The following is a 26,532-nucleotide window of genomic DNA, read 5'->3' as shown; positions in this document are numbered from 1 at the left end:
CCAGTTTGCGTTGAGCTTCACTGGAACATTGCAGCAGGCCAAGGACAGACATGTGGGCATGGGAGCAGGATTGTGTGTTGAAATGGCAAGTCACAGGAAGGCCCAGGACCTGATTGCATACAGACCGAAGGTGCTCAGCAAAGCGATCACCCAATCGACATTTTATCTCTCCGATATAGAGGAGACCACATTTGGAGCAACAAATGCAATAGACCAAATTGAAAGAGGTACAAGTGAAACGCTGCTTAATCTGAAATGAGTGTCTGGGGCCTTGGATGGTGAGCATGGAAGAGGTAAAGAGGCATGATTGAATGGCGGAGTGGACTCGATGGACCGAATGGCCTTACTTCCGCTCCTATGTCTTATGGTCTTAGGTGCTGCACCTTCTGCAATTGCATGGGAAGGGGCTGTGTGTGATGGGAGAGGTGTTAGGTGTGATGGGAAGGTGCCGTGTGTGATGGGAGAGGTGTTAGGTGTGATGGAGGAGTGGACTAGGTTGTCCCGGAGGGAACGATCTCTGCGGAATGCAGACAGGATGAGGGAAGGGAAGATGTGTTTAGTGGTGGCGTCGTGTTGGAGTTGGCGAAAATAGCGGAGGATTATTCTTTGCATGTGAAGGCTGGTGGGGTGAAAGGTGAGAACAAGAGGGACCCTATCCTTGTTAAAACTCGTCCATGCATACATGTCCTGCAGATGAGATGACTGACCTCTAAATATCACAATCATCCTTCTTTGTCCTAGATATGAATCGAACCAGAGGAGTGTTTTCTTACTGATTCACATTGAGTCGTTTTGTTAGGATTCCTTTATGTCACACTTGGTTAAATATGGCCTTGATGTCATTTTAATCTCACCTCTGGAATTGAGCTCTTTGGTCCACATGTAGACCAAGGCTTTAATGAGTCGAGAGTGTGGTGCTGGAAAAGCACAGTAGGTCAGGCGGCATCCGAGGAGCAGGAGAATTGACGTTTCGGGCAAAAGCCCTTCATCAGTAATGGGGCTGTGAAACAAGTGGGTGGAGAGATAAATAGGAGGGGAGTGTGGCTGGGGGGAAGGTAGCTGAGAGGGCAATAGGTAGATAGAGGTGGGGTGATGGTGATAGTCGGAACCAAGTAGCCCTGGCAGAATCCAAACTGAGCATCAGAGAGCAAGTTATTTGGAAGTAAAAGCTACTTGATAACACTATTGATGACACCTGCCATTATTTTACTGATGATCAAGAGTAGACTGATGAGGTGGTAACTGGCCAGGTTGGATTTGTCCTGCTTTTCGTGTACAGAGCATAGCTGGATAATTTTCCACATTGCCAGGTAGATGGCAGTGTTATAGCTGGACTAGAATAGTTTGGCTTGGGGCATAGCAAGTTCGGAAACACAAGGCTTCAGGACTGTTGGGCAGAATGTTATAGAGTCATAGACATGTACAGCACGGAAACAGACCCTTCGTCCAATTCATCCATGCCCACCAGATATCCCAACTCAATCTAGTCCCACCTGCCAGCATCCGGCCCATATCCCTCCAAACCCTTCCTATTCGTAAACCTATCCCGATGCCTTTTAAGTGTTGCAATTATACTAGCCTCCACCACTTCCTCTGGCAGCTCATTCCATACACGTACCACCCTCAATGAAAAAGTTGCCTCTTAGGTCTCTTTTATATCTTTCCCCTCTCACCCTAAACCTATGCCCTCTAGTTCTGGACTCTTCGACCCCAGGAAAAAGACTTTGTCTACTTTTCCTATCCATGCCTCTCATGATTTTATAGACCTCTATAAGGTCACCCCTCAGCCTTCAATGCTCCAGGGAAAACAGTCCCAGCCTGTTCAGCCTCTCCCTAATTCTCCAAACCTGGTAACATCCTTGTAAATCTTTTCTGAACCCTTGCAAGTTTCACAACATCTTTCTGATAGGAAGGAGACCAGAATTGCACGCAATATTCCAACAGTGGCCTAACCAATGCCCTGTACAGCCGCAACATGACCTCCCAACTCCTGTACTCAATACTCTGACCAATAAAGGAAAGCATACTAAACGCCTTCTTCACTATCCTATCTACCTATGACTCCATTTTCAAGGAGCTATGAACCTAAATTCCAAGGTCTCTTTGTTCAGCAAAACTCCCTAGGACCTTACCATTAAATGTATAAGTCCTGCTAAATCATGAACTTGGCAGTATCTCCTGCCCTTCAGTTGTATCTTGATATCATGTGAAGTGAATTGGCTAAGCACGATGGGATGCTGGGGACTTCAAGAAGAGGCCAAGATGAATAATCTATTTGTTTCCAAGACTGCTACAAATGCTTCAATCTTTTGCACAGATGACCACTGAGGATGGGATCTTTGTGGAGTACTCTCTTTCATGGAGTTGTTTAAATGTCCATCACCATTTATAACTGGATGTGGCAGCCCTCCAGAGCTTAGATGTGAATGCTTAGCTTTGCATTTGCGAGCCGTTTATGCTATTTGGTACACAGGTAGTCCTGCTTTGTAGTTTTATCAGGTTGACACTTTTAGGTATGCCAGGTGTTACTCCTGGGATCCTTTCTTGCATTCTTTATTGATCAAAGATTGACTCCAGATGATTGGTAATGTTAGAATGGTGGCTATGCTGTGCCATGAGATTACAGATTGTGTTCAGAGTGTACTTCTGTTGTTGATGGCCCACAGCACCTCATGGTTGTCTTATCTTGAATTGCTAGATCTATTCAAAGTCTATATCATCTAGCAAAGTATAGTGCCACATAACATGATAGAAGGTATTATTATGAATTTGGGAATTTGTCTTCACAAGGACTGTTCAATGGTCACTCTTACTGAGACTGTCATGGACAAATGCATCTGCAGCAGGTAGATTGATGAGAATGAGGTCAAGTAATTAATCAGACTTGACCAGCTCAGTCAGTAGTGGTGCTACCAAACCACTCTTGGTGAGGAAGTGCTCCACCTGGAGTACGTTCAGCACCCTTGCATCGCTCAGTGCTTCCACTAACATGCTGGATCACTGGGAGGTTGGCAGGGGCGGGGGTGGGAGGTTTGCGTAGTGATCAGCATGTGGTTTTCTTACCCATTCTTGATCTGATGCCATGGAGACTTCATGGGATCTGGAGTGAATGTTGAAGATTCAACTTCCTCCTGATTATATATCACTGTCCTGGCGATGGTACAGAACATACTCAGGGATCATGATGGTATTTTTCTGGGACACTGTTTGTACGGCATACTTGTATGAATATGACTATGTCAGGTTGTTGGTTGCCTATCTAGGACAGCTCTCTGAGTTATAGCACTAGTCCCCAGATGTTCATATGGAAGACTTTGCAGGTAGACAGGGCTGTGTGTGCCATTATCGTTTCTGGTATCTTAGTTGATTCCAGCTGGTCCCAGTTTCATTTCATTCTTTAGACTCTGTAGTAGTTGATGCAACTAAATGGCTTGCTAGGCCATTTCAGAAATTACTTAAGAGTCAAACAGTGGGACAGATCAGTGAGGACAGTAGTTTCCTTCCCTAAAGGACTTGAGGCAAAATGTGTTATATAAATGTGAGTTGTTTCTATGCAAATGATTTGATTTGATTTTTTTACTGTCACATGTAGTGAGATACAATGAAAAGTGTTGTCTTACATGCTTTACAGGCAGATCGTACTATACAAATGCATCAGGGTAATAGAACAGAGTGCAGAGTACAGTGTTACAGCTGCTGAGAGAGATCAGCATTAACATTTAAGCGGTCCATTCAAAAGTTTGAAATAGAAGAAAATTGAATTATTACTGAGATTGAACTGACATGAGTGACAAAGCATTAACATCTGTCTATAGGAATATAGCTGTTGTTTGTAGGTCAGGATGGTGGAGAAATTTAATTTGCTGCCACTCTCCTCAGAGCCATCACATTGAGAAAATAAAGCTTCTATTTATATATATTGCACTGTTAGTCTAGATTTACAGGTTGAAGGGTGACCTTAGAGTTTATAAAATCATGAGAGGCATGGATAAAGGTGAATAGCAAGGGTCTTTTCCTGGGGGTAGGGAAGTTCAGAACTAGGGACCATATTTTTACAATGAGAGGAGAAAAATTTAAAAAGGACATGAGAGACAACTTCTTCATACGGAAAGTGGACTGCCAGAGGAAGTGGTGGATACAGGTACAGTTACAACATTTAAAATACATTTGGATAAGTAGGGAAGGTTTGGAGGGGCATGGAACAAACACAGGCAAGTAGGACTAATTTAGTTTGGGAACATGGTCAGTGTGTTTCCATGCTGTGTGACTCTAGTATCTTTATAGCCAATTTGTACACAAACACTACAGCTTATTGACAAAAAGCAAATTCCCAAATGAAAGCAATGAGGTAAAGGATGTTATGTCTAGTATGTTGAGTTTTAAAATGTATTTAATTACATTATGTACTCTATGTCCCTCGTGGATACTGTTCAAGCTTATTATGTGCTCTGCCTCAGAAGTGTGTGATTGTGTTCAAATAACAACAGAAATCTGTGACTGCCGAAAATAGCCTCCTTGATTCAGCACTAGCACAAGCTTGAGGCAGCAATGGAATCCCAAAATACAGTTCTTACAAGAGCCCCTTTATACACAGTTCTTACATATATTAAAATTCCATTACTATGGTGATATATTTTTTAATCTATAGTACACAAAGGTTTGATGGCTTCTGTTCCTGACAGGCAGGAGATGGGTTAAAACATGTGCTAAGTGCTGGCTGTTACTTCTGTTGAGATTAAGAGTGTCTGTCCAGTATCCTTACATAATTAAGATGTGTTAGTCCTTTTCTCTTTTAAAAGAGTAAATGCTAGTAAAAAAAATACAGGGCCTAGATGCTCTAAATAAGTTAGAAATTGTACCTGTACTTTATAAAAAGAATATTACACCGATTACCACAGCTGGATTGTGAGATTTGCTTACTAGTTGCCGGTGTGATATTGCCGGTTCATGCAATTTCACTTAAGCACTGTTTTGACAGTTAGTTTCTGAAAGGGATAACAGAAATGAACTGTCAACTAACTGCCTTAAATAAAGGTACTTAACAAGTACATACTAATTGGGGAAACTGCTTGGTGTTCTGAAATCTATTCAGGTCTGGGAGATGGTTGGTAAGGACTGATTAATATTATAATGATTTATGGAGACAGGATTGCATGGATGGTATTGTTCTGGACCATATACTTATTCAGGGGTAGCAAGGGCTGATAAGATGTGAAAACGCATTAATGGGATTGCTTTGATTAGAAAAAGGTGTTTTAAATTTGGTCTATCTTATAATAGTAAAATATACTACAGAACTGCAGTTTTGTAAATTAATGAGTGAAAGTGTTATAGTAGGGAATTATGAATGAATGAAATGGGAATGCAGTGTTCGCTTGTGAGTGGGTTAGTAAAGGAGTTATGAATGAAAAATACAGCTTTTGTGTGTGGAAAATACAAAGTGCTTGTGAGTGGGTTCATGAAGAGACCTATAACACAATATCTCACAGAATTAATGTTTGTATCAATTTTGTAATTGTGAAATTTCCTATTTTGGAAAATAAGTGAAGATTTACACAGGGGTATAGGAGTTTTTAAATGTATAAAATAACTAAAGAACATTAGAAAAGAGGGATAGGTTGAGAGTTCAAACACAATCTCTAACCACTAATGCTACACAGTTAATTTATTCAGAATTGACTTTTAATGTTGTCATTTACCAGGATAACTGATTTCAGATAGTTTACATTTGAGAAACTGACAGAATTTGTAAACGGGAATGCAACAGTCATATTTTAGGACTTTTTATTAGCACAGTCCGAATAGACAGGCAAAATGTTTCATTAGAATATTCAAAACACCAATGAAATACATCAGGCACTTGCTTTCCTTTCTAGAATTATACTAAACCCCGTTATACATCACAACTCAATATGAACTATTTGAATGTTTCATAGCAAGATGGCAGATATAACAAATTTAACATTAGTCTTCCTCTTCAAAGACCATCAATAAATCAAAAGAAAACAGCAGATTCTTGGATATTGGACACACAAGGTTCATTCATTACTGGAGCAAATTTGAATCCTAGGTTCTTGGAATAACAATTAAAATAATTTACCTTATCTGATGTCAAACTTGGAAATATGATGTGGAAAAAACATACTGAGTCAAATCCTGCATCAATTGGGATATTAGTCAAGAGTTTTTCTTATTATCCATTGATATCAGCAGTTTTTGAAATATCTGGAAAGCCCATCAATTGTAGCAGTGCTAGTCCATGGCTCAGACAATGCAGTAGCCAAAGCCACCACTGAAGAAAAGTTTGGAAAAATTATCAAAGCCAACTATAGAATCAATGTATGTTGTGGTATTCAAAGGGGTTGCTGAGTTATTTTTTGAACCTCATACGTTCTGCTTGTGTTCATTTTGGGTTTGTAATCAACATTCAAATCACATTAACCTCCAAAGCCAACACTAGACAATGAATTCTCAAATCGCCGCTCATTCAACCAGAGTGATGGTCGAGAAGACAATGCACCTCCTGAAGGTGATATTCCAATGCGTAGAGGATGTTGCCTTACAGAATACTTCAAATAGAATATAAGAACAAAGGCCAGGAACAGGCCCTTTGGCCCTCCAAACCTGAGCCGATCCAAATTCACTGTCTAATCCTTTTGCCCAATTCCTAAGCATCTGTCTCCCTCTGCACCCCACCTACTCATGAATTTGTCCAAACGCACCCTAAATGAATCTACCATGCCTGCTTCTACTTGCAACATGTTCCAGGTACCAACCACCCTCTATGTAAAGTACTTTCTGCGTGTATCCCCATAAACTTTGCACCTCTCACCTTGAACGTGTGACCTTTTGTTACTGAAAACCCTCACCCTGGGAAAAAGCTTATCTCTATTTACCCTGTCCATACCCTTCATGATTTTGTCGACCTCAGTCAGGTCCCCCCTCAATCTCCATTTTTCTAATGAAAACAATCCTAACCTACTCAACCTCTCTCTTCATAGCTAGCACCTTCCATATCAGGCAACATCCTCGTAAACCTTCTGTGCACCCTCTCCAAAGAGTCCACATCCTTTTGGTTATGTGACAATTAGAACTGCACACAGTATTCTAATTGTGGCCAAACCAAGGTCTTGTATAGTTTCAATATGACCTGTCACTCTTATACGCAATACCTGTCAGATGAAGGCAAGCATACCATATGCCTTCTTGACCACTCTAACCACCTGTGCAGCCACCTTCAGGGTACAATGGACCTGAACTCCCAGATCTCTCTACTCATCAACATTTCCCAAGGCTCTTCCGTTTACAGTATAGTTCGCTCTAGAATTAGACTTCCCAAAACGCATCACCTCACATTTGCCCAGATTGAACTCCATCTGCCACTTCTCCGCCCAACTCTCCAGACTATCTATACTCTCCTGAATTCTTTGACAGTCCCATATGCTTTCTGCTACTCCACCAATCTTCATTCATCTGCAAACTTACTGATCAGACCAACAATGTCCTCTTCCCGATCATTTATGTAAGTCACAAACAACAGTGGCCCCAACACTGATCCCTGTTGAACACCACTGGTCACCTTCCTCCATTCCGAGAAACTCATTTGTGCTAACTTTCCAGTTATGAGGACATAAGAAAATGTGTTTTAACCTGCAAGTTGTTATGACCTGTTGTGTCTGATTTTGGGGGATGCAAAGAAGAATTGGACAAATTCTGGATGGGTCAAAATTCCACTGTTATGGAAGAAGGCAGGGTAATAGGATTGATTGGCTAATTCTTTCAAAAAGTAAGTAGTGACATGATGGGCCAAATGGTCCCTATTAGGTGACAAATAACTCAATGATTATAACTTCCCTTAATTACATTTACAAAAGGAAACAAATAAAAGTAAAAATGCTGAAAATAATCAGTAGGTCAGAAAGTGTCTAAGGAGAGAGAGAAACAGAGTTAATGTTTCAGGTCAATGATTTTTGTTAGAACTGCAAACACTTAGGGATGTAATAGTTTTCAAACAAGTACAAAGGCAGGAAAAGCAAGAAAGAACAAGAACAGTATGTCGGTAAGATAGTCTCTAAGATAGAGCAAGGCGGATGTGATTTTTTAAAAAAATCCTGTCTTGGGATGTAGGAAACACTTGCAAAGTCAGTGTTTGTTGCTCATCCCTATTTGCCCTGGAGAAATTGGCAGTGTGTCTGCTGATACACTCTCAGTGCAGTCAAGATAGGATTTCCAGGAATTTGGCCAAATGAAAGTGAAGGAACAATGGCATCGTTCCAAGCTAAAATTCTGGAACTCCCTCCCTAACTTTAACCATACCAGACTGTAGCGGTCTAAAAAGTCAGCTCACCACTACCTTCTCAAAGGTAATTAGGGATACACAATCAATGCTGGTCTAACCAGCAAAGCTCCATATCCCAAATGAATAAAAACATTTAAAAATCACACAACACCAGGTTATAGTCCAACAGGTTTAATTGGAAGTGCTAGCTACCGGAGGGTTGCTCCTTCATCAGGTGGTTGACTTATAGTGTTGGACTATAACCCTGGTGTTGTGTGATTTTTAACTTTATACACCCCAGTCCAACACTGGCATCTCAAAATCATGAATAAAAAAAAATCAGGCTGGTTTGTGGCTTAATAAGGAACTTGCAGGTGGTGGTGGGCCCATTCATCTGCTAGTTTTGTACATTTAATGGTAGAGGTCACAGATTTGGAAAATGTTGATCAAGGACCCTTACTGAGTTGCTGCAGTCCATCTTGTAGATGGTACACACTGTCACAACTATACATTGATGTTGGAGGAAGTGAACCGTGAAAGATGGATGCCAAACAAGTGGGTTCCTTTGTCCTGGATTTCGCTGAGCTTCTTAATTATTGTTGAAGCCACTCATTGTATTCCATGGCACACCTGATTTGAAAACGGTGGGCAGGTTTTGAGGAGTCAGGATGTGAGTTACTGGTTGCAGATCTTCTAGTTGTCTCATCTGCTCTAGGTCCAATTAATTTTGTAATGAATGGCAAGGCCTAAAATCTAGAAAGTGAGGGTTTAGCAACAGTAATGCCATTTAATACAATGGGGGAGATGCTACCATAAGATTTTAGGAGCATAAGTAGGCCATCCAGTTCACTAGTTTGCTGTGCCAATCAATGAGGTCATGGCTGGTCTAGTAATCCTCAACTCCTTTCCTGCTTTATCTCCATTACCCTGGATTCCCTTACTGATTAAAAATCTGTCTAAGCCTGATTGACTGAGCCTTTATAGCCCTTTGCAGGAATGGGAATTCCAGATTCCTATCCTCTGAGAGAAGAAATTTTTCATCTGTGTCTTAAATTGGCAACTACTTACTCTGAGATTACACCCTCTAATCGTGGACTCTCCATCAAAACAACATTTCCATATCTATCCTCCAAGTATGTTTCAATTCGGTTGCCTCTCATACTTCAAAACTTCAATGAGCACATATTCAACCTAATCAAATTTCTCCTTATGAGATAGTCCCTCCATCCTCAGAACCAACCTTACAAACTTTCTCTGGACTGTCTCCAATGTCAGTATATCCTTCCTCAGTTAAGAGAACCAAAGTATTCACAGTATTCCTGGTATGCTCTAACCACCACTTTGTATAGTTCTAGCAAGACTTTCCTATATTTATACTCCATTCCCACTGAAATAAAGGCTAACATTCCATTCTTCTTGCCTATTAGTCACCCAAACTTGTATGCTAGTATTTTTTGTGATTTACGGACAAGTATTCACAAATCCCTTCTGCTGCAACGTTTTGCAGTCTTTCTCCATTTAAATAATATTTAGTTTTTCAATTATTCCTGCCAAAGGACATGACCCTCTTATGCCAGCCATGCACAGTCCTCCACATTCACATCCAGAATGGTATGTCACATGAGTACTCTTGCCATCAAGGCAGCATGTGTGACATTAGGTGAGCCAGAAAACAGATTTGATCTTCCTGAAAAATGTTGATTGCTGGGCAGCACGATAGGTCAGTGGTTAGCATTGCTGCCTCTCAGCGCCAGGGACCCAGGTTTTATTCGTCTTGGGAGACTGCCTGTGTGTGGAGTTTGCACCTTCTCCCAGTGTCTGCGTGGGTTTCCTTCTGGTGCTCCAGTTTCCTCCTACAATCCAAAGATGTGCAGATTAGGTGAACTGGCAATGCTAAGTTGCCTGTAGCACTCAGGGATGTGTGGGTTAGGTGCATTAGTCAGGCGTAAATGTAGGGTAGAGAAACAGGGTCTGGGTGGGTTACTCTTCAGAGGGTCGGTGTGGGCTTATTGGTCTAAATGGTCTGTTCCCATACGGTATTTGTGTGACAGGAATGTTACTCATTGTTCACCAGACCAAACATGAACACCATTCAGATTTTGCTGCATCTGGGCATGGATTGCTTTGGTATCTGAGTTGCAAATGGTGTTGAGTACTGTACTATCAGCAAACACCCACTTTTGATGGAGGGAAGGTCACCGATTGAAGTAATTGAAGATTATTGAATCTAGGATACTGTCCTGTAAACTCCTGAATTGATGTCCTAGGGTTGAGATAGTTGACAAGCACAACCATCTTTCTTTGACTCTAATCAGTGGCACATTCCTCCCCCCATCCTTCCTTTTTCCACTGCCTTTGTGGTACATCTAATGCCACCTTGCTACCTGATTTCAAGGGCAGACATACTATCCTGGACATTAGTATCAAGGATGCTGCATGGCTGTCTTGCCAGAGTTGTTTCTAGTGCATTGATAAAAGTCAGGTGGTCCATTTGTTTGCATTCTTGTTCAACTTGATAGAAGTTGTTTACTACACTATTTGAAATGTTAGTTAAGAGTTAACGACATGGATGAGATCTGGATGATACCTGCCAGAGCAGAAAGTCAGCAGATTTCTTCCCTGAAAGATAACTGTGAACCAACTGTGTTTGTTTGTATGACAATCCAGTAGCTTCATCATCATATTATGAAGCGAAGGTTGACCCCTGCCCCGAGAAATAAAACCAAAACACTCAGAGCCTTGCCCTATAATCTGTAAAAAGAACGTGAAAAGTGGTGTAACCTGCTCTTCAACAACTTCTAGTGGTTAAATAAAATAAACCCCTGACACTCACTTTAAAAATCAATACGTAACAATATATTTATTTAACTCTAACAGCAAACAAATCAACTAAACTATTAACAAACCAAATAAATCACTAACTATTCTGGAATAAAACATGATTCTAATGGTATATAGATCTAAATACAAATCTCACGCATGCACAAAAAAAATTTACTCTTCTCAAAATTACAGCTAGGTATGTGTCTTCCAGAATGTTCTGTACCTCCTTCTGCCATTCTTCTGTCAGGAACGGTTCCTTCGATTCTTCTGTCAGGAACACCTTTTTCTATCATTCGTACTGATATTTTTTAGAATGATGCTATCCCTAATACATAGATGACTGTGACAGCCAATTTCTCTCTCTGGTGGGGAGAAGTTATTCTGGGGTCTTTGTCTAACTGCTCCCTTCCTTTATATCCTTGATGACAAATCAATTTCTTTCAATAGGATTGGTCTTATATTGTCAAAACTATCAGATTTAAATTTAATAGGTTTTTGGTATCTAGATGTCTGGCTCAAATTGATTGGGTAAATTCAAAACCTTTTGTCTTGATAAAAACTTCTGCTTGGTCTGCTAACTGTACAGCCTTTTGATACAAATGTTTCAGTTCAGGTGCTCTTTGTTCCTGCAAACTTTAAAGCTGCTCACAGACATCCATTTTAACTCTAAGCACTGGGGAAAAATCTTTTAAAGGGACCACACAATGCTTTCCCCCATTTTACAAACATTGGTGGCATTGGGTGGCACAGTGGTTAGCACTGTTGCCTCAGGCGACTGACTGTGTGGAGCTTGCAAATTCTCCCCATATCTGTGTGGGTTTCCTCCGGGTGCTCCGGTTTCCTCCCACAGTCCAAAAATGTGCAGGTTAGGTGAATTGGCCATGCTAAATTGTCCATAGTGTTAGAGGCAGGGGTAAATGTAGGGGAATGGGTCTGGGTGGGTTGCGCTTCAGCGGGTCAGTGTGGACTTGTTGGGTCGAAGGGCCTGTTTCCACACTGTAAGTAATCTAACTCTAACTTTCTGTCTCCCAAACTACAATTACTCTACCCAACCTTGCAACAATTACTCACGCAAATGTTTTAATCTATACATATTAATTAATTAAATTTAAATTCCACTGTGGTAGAATTTGAATTTATGTCAGAATATTAGTTTCGCCTCTGGATTACTATTCCAGCAATATTATCACATTTTCATTTCAGTTACTGCAATTACACCATAAGTTCTGTGGCCACAGTCTGCACCACACATTTGCTTCTAAGCAGTCCTAGACCCCAAAGCACAAAAGCAAAATGAAAAGCATTGGAGAAACTCAGCAAACCAAAAGGGATATAGGAGAATTAGGCCAAGGGTGTCTGCTCTGCCATTTGATCATGGCTGATATGAGGCACAGTAGGACTTCTGAGCCAGAGATCATCTGCTCCATCTGTTTCTTTTCTTTCTTTCCCTTTTCATGTTTTGCTTTCTTTCTTGCCTCCCATCCTCTGGCTGCGTCGACATTGTGCGAACACACAGCCCCAGGGTGGACTCAAATCTCCAGCCTCATTGTGGTCTTCAACTAATGACCCGTGTGGGCTGAACTCCTGGCATTGGATTGGATTGGATTGGAAGAACTGTCGTTCTGAACTCATTTCTCTGGTTTATTGCTGGATTTTTTAATGACTTTGTTTTGCTGACCTTTTTCCTCCTGAAGGAATTTGTACTCGAGAATCTATATCTAGGTATCTTGGCACCGAAGATGTCATCTTTACTGGCGACTTGTAAATTCATGTACTCTCATTTCACTGTACTCATGAGAGTATATGTGACAATAAAGATAATTCTAAATTTTAAAATCAGTTTCTCAGCCCCATTTGCCAGCCTTCTCCCTGTAACCCTTGATCCCCTTATTAATCAAGAAACCATTTTTGTCTCAAATACATTCAATGACTTGGTCTCCACTATCTTCTGTGACAAGTGAGTTGCACAGATTAACCACTCTCTGGCTCAAGAAATTCCCCTTCATTTGAAGGGTCATCCCTTCATTCTGATGCTCTGCCTTGGATTCTAGTCTCTGCTACTAATGAAAACAGTTTCTCCATGTGCACTCTATCCTGGCCTCTCAGTACTCTAAATTTCAATGATACTCCCCATATCTTCTAAAATCCAGAGTGTCCTCAACGATCCTCATATGACAAGCCTTTCATCCCTGGGATAATTCTTGCAAACCTCTTCTGGACCCCAAGCAATGCAAGAACATCCTTCCACAGTGGACCTAAAGCTGCTCACAATATTCTACATGTCTTCTGACCAGAGCCTAATACAGCTTCAGCAACATAGCTCTGTTCTGGTATTAGAACATTACAGCGCAGTACAGGCTCTTCGGCCCTCGATGTTGCGCTGCCCTATCATACTAATTGGAAGCCCGTCCCACCTACACTATTCCATGTACGTCCATTTGCCTGTCCAATGACGACTTAAATGCACTTAAACTTGGCGAAACTACTACCAATGCAGTACTCGAAGTAAAGAAACTACCTCTGACATCTGTCTTATAACTATCTCCCCTCACTTTAAAGTTGTGTCCCCTCGTGTTTGCCGTCCCCATACTTGGAAAAACGCTGTATCTAACCCTCTGATTATCTTGTATGTCTCTATTAAGTCACCTCTCAACCTTCTTCTCTCTATCGAGAACAGCCTCAAGGCCCTCAGCCTTTCATCGTAAGACATTCCTTCCATACCAGGCAACATCCTAGTAAATCTCCTCTGCACCCTTTCCAAAGCTTCCACATTCTTCTTATAATGCGGTGACCAGAACTGTACACAATACTCCAAGTGTGGCCGTACCAGAGCTTCGTACAGCTGCAGCATAACCTCCTGGTTCCGGAACTCAATCCCTCTATTAATAAAGGCCAGAACACTGTATGCCTTCTTAACAACCTGGTCAATCTGGGTGGCAACTTTCAGGGATCTGTGTACATGGACACCGAGATCTCTCTGCTCATCAACACGACCAAGAATCCGATTATTCCAGCCAAAGTGTATCACCTCACACTTGTCCACATTAAACTCCATTTGCCACCTCTCAGCCCAGCTCTGCATCCTATCTATGTCTCTCTGCAACCTACTACATCCTTCATCACTAACACAACTCCACCGACCTTAGTGTCGTCCGCAAATTTACCAACCCACCCTTCTAAGCCCTCATCCAGGTCATTTATAAAAATGACGAACAGCAGTGGACCCAACAATGACCCTTGTGGTACACCGCTAGTAACTGGACACCATGATGAACATGTTCCATCAACTACAACCCTCTGTTTTCTTTCAGCAAGCCAATTACTGATCCAAACTGCTAGGTCTCCCACAATCCCATTCCTCTGCATTTTGTATAATGGCCTACTATGGGGAACCTTATCGAACGCCTTGCTGAAACCCTCCCTCCTGCACCATCCCTGTAGCCACGTATTCAACTCCTTTCTCTCCCTATTCCTCACCTCACTAGCACGTGGCACAGGCAGCAAACCAGAGAAAACAACTGTTTTTCCCAGCTCTAAGCTTCCATCCTAGCTCCCTGAATTTCTGCCTCAAGTCCCCATTTCTCTTCCAACCTATGTCGTTGGTGCCAATGTGGGCCACGACTTGGGGCTGATCTCCCTTCCCCCGCAGGATCCCAAAAACACGATCAGAGACATCACGGACCCTGGCACCCGGGAGGCAACACACCAACCGTGAGTCTCTCGCGTCCCCAAAGAACCTATCTGTCCCCCTAACTATCGAGTCCCCAATGATTACTGCTCTGCTCCTCTTCCCCGTTCCCTTCTGAGCAGCAGGTGCCCCACTGCTTTCCCCTGGTAAGTCATCCCCCCCCAACAGTATCCAAAACTCTAAACTTATTGTTGAGGGGAATGGCCACAGGGGATTCCTGCACTGCCTGCCGGTTCCTTTCTGTCCCCTAACTGTCACCCATCTGTCTTTTTCTTTTATCTGGGGAGTGACTACCTCTCTGGAAGTCCTGTCAATAACCCCCTCTGCCTCCTGAATGATCCAAAGTTCATCCAACTCTAGCTCCAGTTCCCTAACACGGTTTTCGAGGAGCTGGTGTTGGGTGCACTTCCCACAGATGTTGTCAGCCAGGGACACTAGTGGTGACACTTACTTCCCACATTCGGTAGGAGGAACATTCCACTGCCCTACACTCCATTCCCATTGTTTTAACTCCGGAAGTGACTACTAAAAAAAAAGAATAAGAAATAAACTACTTACCTTACCTTGTCAATCTGGCTCCCACAACTTTTTTTTAGGTTAGAGGAGGAGGATGGGTGGGAGACACTACCTGAGTAGTCTAGCCCTCTTGAAATTAACACTAACATTGTATTGTCTTCTTAATTGCCAACCAAATGTGCATGTTAATTTTAAGGTTCCTGAACTAGGACTCCTAAGTCCTTTTGTGCTTAAGATTTCCAAAGCCTGTCCTCATTTAGAAAATAATCTGCATGTCAGTTCTTCTAATCCGATATCTGTAGAGAAAGAAACACAGAATTAATATTTTGAGTCCAAATGACTCTTCTCTCAAACTGAGCAAAAGCAAAAAAAAAAGTGTGTTAGAAATCTGAGATAAAAAATATAAAGGACCTAAAACATTCAGCAAGTCGGGCAACAGCTAAGGAGAGAGAAACAAGAGTCAATGTTTCATCAAAACTTTTACTTGATGGAAAGTCATTGACTTGAAGAGTCCATTGATTTGAATTGTTGTCATCCTTTCTGTCCACAGATACTCTCTGACCTCCTGAGATTTTTCAACAATATTTTCTGGCAATATCCTCATTTCAGCAGCAAAACAAAAAGTCCAGTGGTTACGGAAAGCGCTGTATAATGCAGATCTTTCCTTTTGTAATTAATTAACACACTCCATACAGAGAGAATATATTTGCTTACACTTGGGGCTGAATTATATTCAAGGTGCTTTGAAGAAATAATATCAGACTGAAAATGTTAACTATGTTTCTCTGCCACACATACAGCCATACCTGCTGACTTTCTCCAGCATTCTGTATCTGTTTCAGATTTCCAGCCTCCACATTAATTTGCCTGTAATCAGTCAGTGCGGCCTTGGGCTCGTTCTGTCACCCTCTCCACAATCTCGCACTCAGACAAGACACCGAAAGACCGCTTCCAGTCTGCACGCTGTCTTTACCCCACCAAGTCTCTTTCATAAAGAAAAGATCGCCTCACTAACTTCTGGCGAATCTTCTACCGCTCTCAAACTCGCTTCAGAAACTCTCGTGGGGCACCTTCCGAGCGGTTCGTCACCATGGCAACAACCGCCCGCCAGCAAACCAGCCACGTGCTCTCCACCCTCGCAGAGGCCGGCGACCACCAACAACCTGCGTCTGCGTACCCGGGGCACGCTGACGTCAGGACTGCGAGTGGCGGCGGAGGATGCGCGCGAAAACGACGGGGGAAACGGAGCGGGGCGAACGGACAGGGACGCGCACTTAGCGCGCCGTTAATCCCGTCTCCCGCGCACGCGCGTGATGCGCGAGCTCGGATTGTGACGTAGACGCGTCGGCGCGCAGCCGGAGCGCAGACTTCCCGTGGTGCAGCGCGCGCGGCTCCTCAGTTAGACTCGGTGGAGAGTGAGTGTTATCTTCGTTGTGCTCTGAGCTGTTCCCTGGTCGCTGGCTGTTGCTGCTGCTGCGGCGGCGGTGCCGGTTCCTTTCAGGCAGCTGACAGACAGTCGGAGAAAGTGAGGCATACACTGGACACACGGAGCCACCCGAGAGCGCCGCGGCGGAATATGACGGTTCCGAGCGGCCCTGCTGCAGCCGCCGCCGCCGCCGCTCTTCGCAGCCACTTCCTCAGACTCTGCGCCTCTTGTTAGCGGGGCCTCCCTCCCTGTCCCTCTCTCCCTCTTCCCTCCCCATCTCCTTCTATTCCCCTCTCCTTTCTCCCCTCCAAGCCCCTACCCGGTCCCCTCCAACGTTGCGCCGCCGCCGCCACACTGCCGCCAAATGACACCCACCCCGCAGCAGATCAAGGACCAGCTGCTCCAGGCCATAGACAAGGATGCCAATGTAAGAACCAGGCCGAATGCCTGCACGCAAGCTCCTGGCTCGGGCCCGTGGCGGTCTGGGGTTGGTCTATGTGAGAGAGCGTGTGTATGCATTGGAGAGAGTGAACGCGGCCTAACGGGACAGGCTTCGACCCCAGGCCCACGATGAGTGCGTGAGGAGAGGATTGGAGTGAGGTGGTTGGAATGGGAAGCGTCTGTGCTGTTTTAAGGCATGGGGTATTAACCTGCTAGCGTGGAGTAGCAGTAGGATTCCTCTAAATCATTTCAACTCCCAGCTTCCAAGGGGCTTTACAACACACTCTCGTGCATGTAACATTTCAATCACACAATGATTCGTCCCAACACGTATAAAGTGTTTAAGCAACTGCAAATGTTTGTGGTCATCCAAATCGTTGGGAAGTTGCTCCCATTAAAAATGGTGACCAACTGTTGTACTCCTTGCTGCCATATTTTTAAAAGTTAACTGTACAGGGTCCTATGCGATGACACTGAACACATTGCCTGAAATGGGAAGTTTATTCAGTATTTATTATAACAATAAATATTTATTAATCAAAAATCATTTGATTAAATTGGAAGAGCTATAAAATTAATATTTTCTTTCTGCAACTCTTAGCCCTAAATCGAAAACAGTGGGAGTTGGAATGAGTTCATACTGTGCCTAATGTTAGATCAGGAGGGGATTGAAATTAATATTTTCATGTTGAAGTTTAGTGTCCGGGAAGTACATACGGGAGAGCAGATAAAATAGGCAAACAGGAAGTGGCTGCTGGAATGATGGGTAACTTGGAGCTCCCGACTAACACTAGCAACAGAGTAAATCTGTGTGGTGGAAGTACAGAATTTTAGGATAATTTTAGTTTAATTTGTAAAAATTGCTGATAATTTTTGCATGAATCTTCCCAGCTTCCATGATTTATTGTACTTTGTGTGGTGAAGTTGCAGCTAAATTTTAGAGGAATTCATTATATTTGACAAATGTGACTGTTTTTATCTCTATTACCAAAATTGTTTGTGGACATGAAGATTATTCGTTATTCCTTGATAATCTATGCAAACTTGTGATAACTGAATAGCTTTAAACCTGAAAACTAGTTCAACAAATGTGTTAGTATCACTCAGATTTTTAAAATAAATCTGAATTTTGGAAACAGTCGATTTTCAAAATCAAATTTCTTGCTGCTCATGGTATAAAGTAAAAAAAATGTTTTTTACAAAGGGGCAAAATTTGCAGTTTAGCTTAGACTCAGATTTGCTGAGGAAGATTTTTGTTTCAAATGTTGAATTGGCTCTTAATTAATTTTGGTCCAGTTCTGCAGTTTTGAATCTAAGTCCAGTTTAAATCCATGTACAGTTTGTTACGAACAAAGAAAATTTACAGCCCAGGAACAGACCCCTCGGCCCTCCAAGCCTGTGTTGATCCAAATCCACTGTCTAAACCTATTGTCCAATTCCTAAGATCTGCATCCCTGTGCTCCCCACGTACTCGTGCATCTGTCCAGACGCACCTGAAATGAATCTACCGTGACTGCCTCTACAACCTCTGCTGGCAATGAGTTCCAGGCACCTTCTGTGTAAAGTACTTTCCGCGTGAATACCTCTTAGACTTTTCTACTCTCACCTTGAGCACATGATCTCTCATTATTGAATCCCTCACCCTGGGGGAAAAAGCTTATCTCTATCCACCCTGTCTGTACCCTTCATGATTTTGTCGACCTCAGTCAGGTCCCCCCTCAATCTCCTTTTTTCTGATGAAAACAATCCTAACCTACTCAACCTCTCTTCATAGCTAGCACTTTCCATATCAGGCAACATCCTTTCCAAAGCGTCCACATCCTTTTGGTAATGTGGCGACCAGAACTGTACACCGTGTTCTAAATGCGGCCGAACCATTGTCCTGGACAATTTTAACACGACCTGCCAGCTTTTATACTCCATACCCTGTCAGATGAAGGCAAGCATACCATATGTCATCTTGACCACTCTATCCACCTGTGCAGCCACCTTCAGGGTATGATGAACTCCCAGATCTCTCTGCTCGTCAACTTTTCACAAAGCTCTTCCATTTATAGTATAGTTTGGTCTAGAATTAGACCTTCTAAAATACATCACCTCACATTTGCCCAGATTGAACTCCATCTGCCACTTCTCCGTCCAGCTCTCCAGTCTATCTATATTCTCCTGTATTCTTCAACAGTCCCCTATGCTTTCTGCTATTCCATCAATCTTCGTGTCATTTGCAACTTGCTGATCAGACCACCAATGTCCTCTTCCAGATCATTTATGTCTATCACAAACAGCAGTGGCCCCAGTACTGATCACCTTTCTCCATTTCAAAAAACTTCCTTCAACTACTTTTGCTCAACCAGTTCTTTATCCATCTAGCTAGAACACCCTGCACACCATGTGACTTCACTTTCTCCTTTAGTTTACAATGGGGAACCTTATCAAACACCTTACTAAAGCCCATGTATATGACATCTACAGCCCTTCCTTCATCTATCAACTTGGTCACTTCCTCAAAGAACTCCGTTGACTTGGTAAGGCACAATCTCCACCACACAAAATCATGTCGCCCATCACTGATAAGCCCATTCTCTTCCTAATATAAATAGGTCCTATCCTTCTCCGGCAACTTTCCCACCACTGATGACAGGCTCACTGGTCTGTGGTTATGTGGAATGTCTTCACTATCCTTCTTGAACAGGGGGGCAACATTCGCAACTCTTCAGTCCTCCGGCACTTCACCTGTGTTTAAGGATGCTACAAAGATATGTCAGGGCCCTAGCTATTTTCTTTCTTGCTTCCCTCAGCAACCTGGCATAGATCCCATTGAGTCCTGGGGATTTGTCCACTTTAATATCCTTTAGTCTACCCAACATATCCTCCCTCCCTCATGTCAACGTGCTCCAGAGTAAATATACACTTCTATCTCTAATCTCAACATTCATCATGTTCCTCTCCTCGGTGAACACATGCAAAGTAATCATTGTGAATCTCACCCATTTTCTCAGGTTGGACACACAACTTTCCTTCCTTCCTTATCCTTTAGTGGAGCAACCCTTTCTCTTGTTACCACCTTGCCTCTTATATATGAATAAAAGGCCTTGGGATTCTTCTTAATTCTGCTTGCAAAGTTATTCCATGACCCCTTTTAGCCCATTTGATTTCTTGTTTGATTGGTCCAACTTTCCCGATATTCCTCCAAAGCCTGTTCTGTTCTTAGCTGCCTGGACCTTATGTACACTCTCCTTTTCCTCTTGACGAGAGACACAATTTCTCCTGTCATCCACAGTTCACGAATCTTGCCTTTCCTATCCATTGTTTTCAAAGAGTCATGCTTATCCTGCACCATATTCAACCTATCTTTGAAAGCTTCCCACATATCAAATGTGGGCTTCCCTTCAAATAGCTGCCTCCATTCCACATCTCTCAGCTCCTGCTGAATTTTGATATAATTGGCCTTGGCCCAGTTTAGTACTCTTCCCTTAGGACCACTGTCATTTTTGTCTACGAGTATTCTAAAACTTATAGAATTGTGGTCACTATTCCCAAAGAAATCCCCCACTGCAAATTCTACCACCTGGCCTGACTCCTTTCCCAACACCAGGTTCAAGATAGCCTCTTCCCTAGTTGGACTATTGACATACTGCTCTAGAAAACATTCCTGGATGCTCCTTACAAATTCTGCCCCATGCAGACCTCTGACACTAAGTGTATCCCAGTTAATGTTGGGACAATTAAAATCTCCACCACCACCCTGTTTCCTCTACATCTTTCCATAATATACCTATTTGTTCTTCTACCTCACGCTCACTGTTGGGAGGCCTGTAGTACAGCCCCAACAATGTAACAGCACCCTTCTTATTTCTCAGCTCCAGCCATAATGTCTCACTACTCAAGTCCTCCATAGTATCCTCCTTTAGCACACCCGCGATATCATCCCTGACCAGCAGTGCAACTCGTCCCCCCGCTTCTACTTCCCTCCCTATCTTGTCTGAAGCATCTATATCCTGAAACATTCGGTTGCCATTCATGCCCTTCCTTCAACCAAGTCTGTGATCGCAATAACGCCATACTCCCAAGCACAATCCAAGCCCTAAATTCGTCTGCCTTGCCCACTATACTCCTTGCATTAAAGCATATGCACTTCCGACCACCAACTCCTTTGCATTCATCTGTTCTCTGCCTATTCTTCCCCTTGGTAATGCTAATTTCATGATTCTGTTCCTTAGTCTCCAGTTTCCCCCTCACTGTCTACTAGCCTTCTGTTCTGGTACCCTGCCACATTAGTTTAAATGCAAAAACTCCCCCAAGGGCATTAGTTCCAGTCTGTTCAGGTGTAGACAACCCAATTTGTAATAGTCCCACCTTCCCTAGAACCGATCCTAATGTCCCACAAATCTGAACCCCTCCCTCCTATATGATCCCTAAAGCCACGTGTTCATCCTGCCTATTCTTTCATTTCTATCCTGGCTAGCACGTGGCAATCCTGAGATCACTACCTTTGAGGTCCTCCTCTTTAACTTCTTTCCTAGCTCCCTGAATTCTGCTTTCAGGGCCTCCTCTCATTTTATACTTATCATTGGTGCCTATATGCACACGACAACTGGCTATTCACCCTCCCCTTTCAGAATGCTCTGCAGCTGATCAGAGACATCCCTGACCCAAACACCTGGGAGGCAACATAGCATCTGGGAATCTCTTTTTCATCTATCTACTCCTCTTACAATAGAATCCCCTATGACTATAGCCCAACAAGTCCCCTTCCTGCCTTTCTGAACAGCAGTGCCCGCCACGGTGCCATGATCCTGGCAACTGCTCCTGTCCCATGGTGAGCCATCTACCCCAACAGTATCCAAAACGGTATACCTGTTTTGGAGGGAGATGACCACAGAGGACACGCTGTATTGACTTCCTATTTTCTCTGCCTTTTGGTCACCCATTCACTGTCTCCCTCAGCAATTCTAATCTGCGGTGTGACTGATTCACTAAATGTGGTATCCACGACCTCCTCAGCATCGCGGATGCTCCACAGTGAGTCTGTTTGCAGCTGCAGAGCTGTCATGCGGTCAACGAGCTACGGCTGGACACACTTCTTGCAAGTGTAAGAGTCAGGGACGTCAGCCACGTCCCTGAGCTCCCACATCAAGCAGGAGGCACATGTCAGAGGTCCCCATCATTGTAAGCCTTAGCTTTAACTCAACTAACTAATACTAAACAATGCACTTAAGGTTTTTTTTCTTTTTTATATATTTATCTTCGAGCCCTTCTCTTCTGGTTAGAGGAGGGGGAGCGGGAGGGAGATACTACATATGTAGTATCTCTGGTTTAGTCGCTGCCCAAATATATACTAAGTCCTTACCTTCCTGGTAATGTCCTGGTCCCAGCGTCACCTCTGTTATCTAACATCAGAGAATGTTGAGGAAAATTGTACAATCTTAAAAACTTGCAATACATCCATGCTTGTATCTGTACTCTGAAAAAAAGGTTGGGAGATTCCTCCATCTCTGCTTTTTTGACTGTTTCGCTGAGTTCTTTATTGTCAGTACCTGTTCAGCTCACTTTCAAAGTTATTCATGAAATCAGATTCCACCTTCTTGAGTAAAAGATCCAGATTTTGATACACTTTCGGCTTTTTGCCAATGACTTCGAATTTGTCACCTCTAGTTATTGACCCACTAGAGTGAATGTTTTCCCCTTTCATTTAATCTTCCATGTATCTATTAGGTAACATTTAAATCTCTGTTCCATAGAGAAAGAAGGACCTCATCAATGGTAGCATGCTTGTAAATTTCCTCTGCACTCTTTCTTATGCCTTTGTATCTTTCCTGAAATGTGATGCCCAGAATTCCTCTCAGTGAGGCCTTAACCTGTGATTTATAAAGTTCGACTATAATCTCTCTGCTTTTATAATTGGTTCCTGTCTTCATAAACTTGATAATCCATGTGCTTTAACTACATGATTTAATTGCTGTGCCATCTTTAAGAATTTGTGTATGCGAACATCAGTATCTTTACTCATATACACTTTTCAAATTGTGCTATTAATAGTATGTTTGATTTCTGTTAGTTGTGCACATTCTTTGCTTCAGTTGAGTTTGGTTTCTTGTGCAGCAACCCATTTCACCATCCTGTGCCAATGTGAAGGCTATAAAGTGCGCTCAGCATGATTGACTAGTTTGTCTGGTTTCAAAGTATCTGTAAACTTTCTAATAATTTGTCATTGTAAAGCATGGTCAGTGAGTAATTGCTTCTTTGTGCAAATCACTCTAAACTTCCCCAGAGTCTGGAAAATGTGTTTCCACTGCCAGCACCTATTATTTTGTCATTGAGGTAATTTTGTATCCATAAGAACATTCTCCACTTATTCTATGGAGTTCCAGCTTCTGAATAAGCCCCAAGTGTGGCACCTTTGTCTTCCAAAAGTCCATGTTTGCAATGGCTGTTTCATTACTTTGATCAATATTGTCAAATTTTATTAAATAATTCAACTAACTTGGTCAGACATAATTTGCCTTTATGAAGTCTTTTCTGGCTTTTTTTAGATTAACTCAAACTTTTCCAAATAAAGTTCATTTTAGTCCACTGGTTTCCAGTATCTTTCCCAACACTGATTCTGTGGACTGGGTAGTTTATTGACTTATCCTCATCCCCTTTTGCCAGTCTTGGTCAGTTTCTGCAACTTTGCATTCCTCTGGCACTGATCTTCTATCTAGTGAAGAATGAAATATTGTGATCAATGTTGCTTCTAATTCTCCCTTTGATTTTTGACAACGTAGGACATCTTCCATTTGGATCAGCTGACCTTTCAATTTTCAACTGCTTTTCTGTATTCCTATTCTGTTTATAACTGTTATTTCTCCTTTTAGTATAATTTCCACATCATCCGTTCCTTTGTGAAGACAGTTGCAAAGCATCGTTTAGAACCTCGTGGAGTTATAGAGATGTACAACATGGAAACAGACCCTTCGTTCCAACTCGTCCATGTCGATTAGATATACCAACCCAATCTAGTCCCACCTGCCAGCACCAGGCCCATATCTCTCCAAACCCTTCCTATTCATATACCCATCCAGATGTCTTTTAAATGTTGTAATTGTACCAGCCTCCACCATTTCCTCTGGCAGTTCATTCCATACACGTACCACCCTCTGCGTGAAAAAGTTGCCCCTTAGGTCTTTTTTATATCTTTCCCCTCTCATTCTAAACCTATGCCTTCTAGTTCTGGACTCCCCCACCACCGGGAAAAGACTTTGTCTACTTATCCTATCCATTCCCCTCATGACTTTATAAACCTCTATAAGGTCACCCCTCAGCCTCTGATGCTCCGGGAAAACAGTTCTAGTCTATTCAACTTCTCCCTATAGCTCAAATCCTCCAACCCTGGCAACATTCTTGTAAATCATTTCTGAACCCTTTCAAGTTTCACAACATCTTTCTGATAGGAAGGAGACCCGAATTGCACGCGATATTCCAACAGTGGCCTAACCAATGTCCTGTACAGTCGTAGCATGATCTCCCAACTCCTGTACTCAGTACTCTGACCAATAAAGGAAAGCATACCAAACGCCGCCTTCACTATCCTATTTACCTGCGACTCCAGTTTCAAGGAGCTATGAACCTGCACTCCAAGGTCTCTTTGCTCAGCAACACTCCCTAGGACCTTATCACTAAATGTATAAGTCCTGTAAGATTTGCTTTCTCAAAATGCAGCACCTCGCATTTATCTGAACTAAACTCCAACTGCCATTTCTCAGCCCACTGGCCCATCTGATCAAGATTCCGTTGTAATCAGTAGTTGCCTTCTTCACTGTCCACTGTATCTCCACTTTTGGTGTCATCTGCAAACTTACTAACTGTACCTCTTATGCTCATATCCAAATCATTTATATAAATGATAAAAAGTAGTGCACCCAGCACGATCCTTGTGGCACTCCACTGGTCACATGCCTCCAGCCTGAAAAACAACCCTCCACCGCCACCTTTGAGCCAGTTCTATATCCAAATGGCGAGCTCTCCTTTTATTCCATGAGATCTAACCTTGCTCACCAGTCTCTCAGGGGGAACATTGTTGAACGTCCACATAGATCACATCTCACACTCTGCCCTCATCAATCCTCTTTGTTACTTCTTCAGAAAACTCAATCAAGTTTGTGAGACGTGATTTCCCTGCATAAAGCCAAGTTGATTATCCTTAATCAGTCCTTGCCTTTCCAAATACATATACACCCTGTCCCTCAGGATTCCCTCCAACAACTTGCCCACCACCAACGTCAGGCTCACTGGTCTATAGTTTCCTGGCTTGTCCGTACCACCTTTCTTAAACTGTGGCACCACCTTAGCCAACCTCCAGTCTTCCGTCACCTCACCTGTGACTAGCGATGATACAAATATCTCAGCAAGGGGCCCAGCAATCACTTCTCTAACTTCCCACAGAGTTCTAGGGTACACCTGATCAGGTCCTGGGGATTTATCCACTTTTAACCATTTCAAGACATCCAGCACTTCCTCCTCTGTAATATGGAGATTTTTCAAGATGTCACCATCTATTTCCCTACCTTCTATATATTCCATGTCCTTTTCCACAGTAAATACCGATGCAAAATACTTGTTTAGTATGTGTCCCATTTCTTGCGGCTCCACACACAGGCCTCCTTGCTGATCTTTTGAGGGATCTGTTTTCTCCCTAGTTACCCTTTGATCCTTAATGTATTTGTAAAAACTCTTTGGCAAATAACTTTGGATTCTCCTTAATTCTATCTCATGTCCTCTTTTTACCCTCCTGATTTCTCTCTTAAGTATACTCCTATTGCCTTTATACTCTTCTAAGAATTACTCTTCTAAGAATTCACTCAGTCTATCCTGTCTACACCTGACGTATGCATGCTTCCTTCCTTGTCTTAGCCAAACCCTCAATCTCTTTAGTCATCCTGCATTCTCTGCACCTACCAGCCTTTCCTTTCACCCGAACAGGAATATACTGTCTCTGGACACTCATTATCTCATTTCTGAACGTTTCCCATTTTCCAGCCGGCCCTTTACCTGTGCTGAGTCATGCCTTCTGCCTCTGTAAAAATTCTCATCCTTCAATCTTTTATCTGGCAAGCTACTCTCATTTTGTGTTCCATTTAATATTGTCTCATTCCCTCTGGTTGCCTTTATTGTTAGATTTTTCAATTTCATCCTGTACTTTGTCTGTATTATTTCTGGTTATTATCAGAGTCTTGCCTCAGACATGAGTCTCCCTTTGTTTTATTCTTGACTTCCAAGGTGCATTACAGTTAGATCCTCTCCTTTTCCCATCAGAGAAGTACTTTGTGTCTAACTGAACATTTTCTCTCCTGATTTGCTGTCAGTTGATATGTTACTGTT

At 42.6% G+C, this 26,532-nt stretch overlaps 1 protein-coding gene and 1 long non-coding RNA gene across 2 annotated transcripts in view; one reads left to right on the top strand and one right to left on the bottom strand.

Moving 5' to 3' along the window:
- Window positions 1-10,094: 10,094 nt before the first annotated feature.
- LOC122565137 lies at window positions 10,095-16,572 on the bottom strand. The gene is made up of 3 exons (XR_006316098.1): window positions 16,112-16,572; window positions 15,348-15,601; window positions 10,095-10,131 (listed from the first exon to the last, which is right to left on the bottom strand). It is a non-coding gene; the product is annotated as an uncharacterized LOC122565137 (long non-coding RNA).
- A 158-nt stretch (window positions 16,573-16,730) lies between these two features.
- The window catches only part of crsp7 (cofactor required for Sp1 transcriptional activation, subunit 7), a 164,502-nt gene continuing 154,700 nt past the window's right edge, over window positions 16,731-26,532 (top strand). The window contains exon 1 of the mRNA XM_043720800.1: window positions 16,731-17,158. Coding sequence (XP_043576735.1) covers window positions 17,096-17,158 — 63 coding nt within the window. The 5' untranslated portion in view covers window positions 16,731-17,095. The remainder of the gene's footprint in view (window positions 17,159-26,532) is intronic.

The sequence above is a fragment of the Chiloscyllium plagiosum genome, chromosome 31 (assembly GCF_004010195.1).
Source record: "Chiloscyllium plagiosum isolate BGI_BamShark_2017 chromosome 31, ASM401019v2, whole genome shotgun sequence".
In the NCBI taxonomy this organism is placed as follows: domain Eukaryota; kingdom Metazoa; phylum Chordata; class Chondrichthyes; order Orectolobiformes; family Hemiscylliidae; genus Chiloscyllium; species Chiloscyllium plagiosum.
The sequence above is the reverse complement of the archived record's forward strand: the minus strand, read 5'-3'. Positions and strand labels throughout refer to the sequence as shown.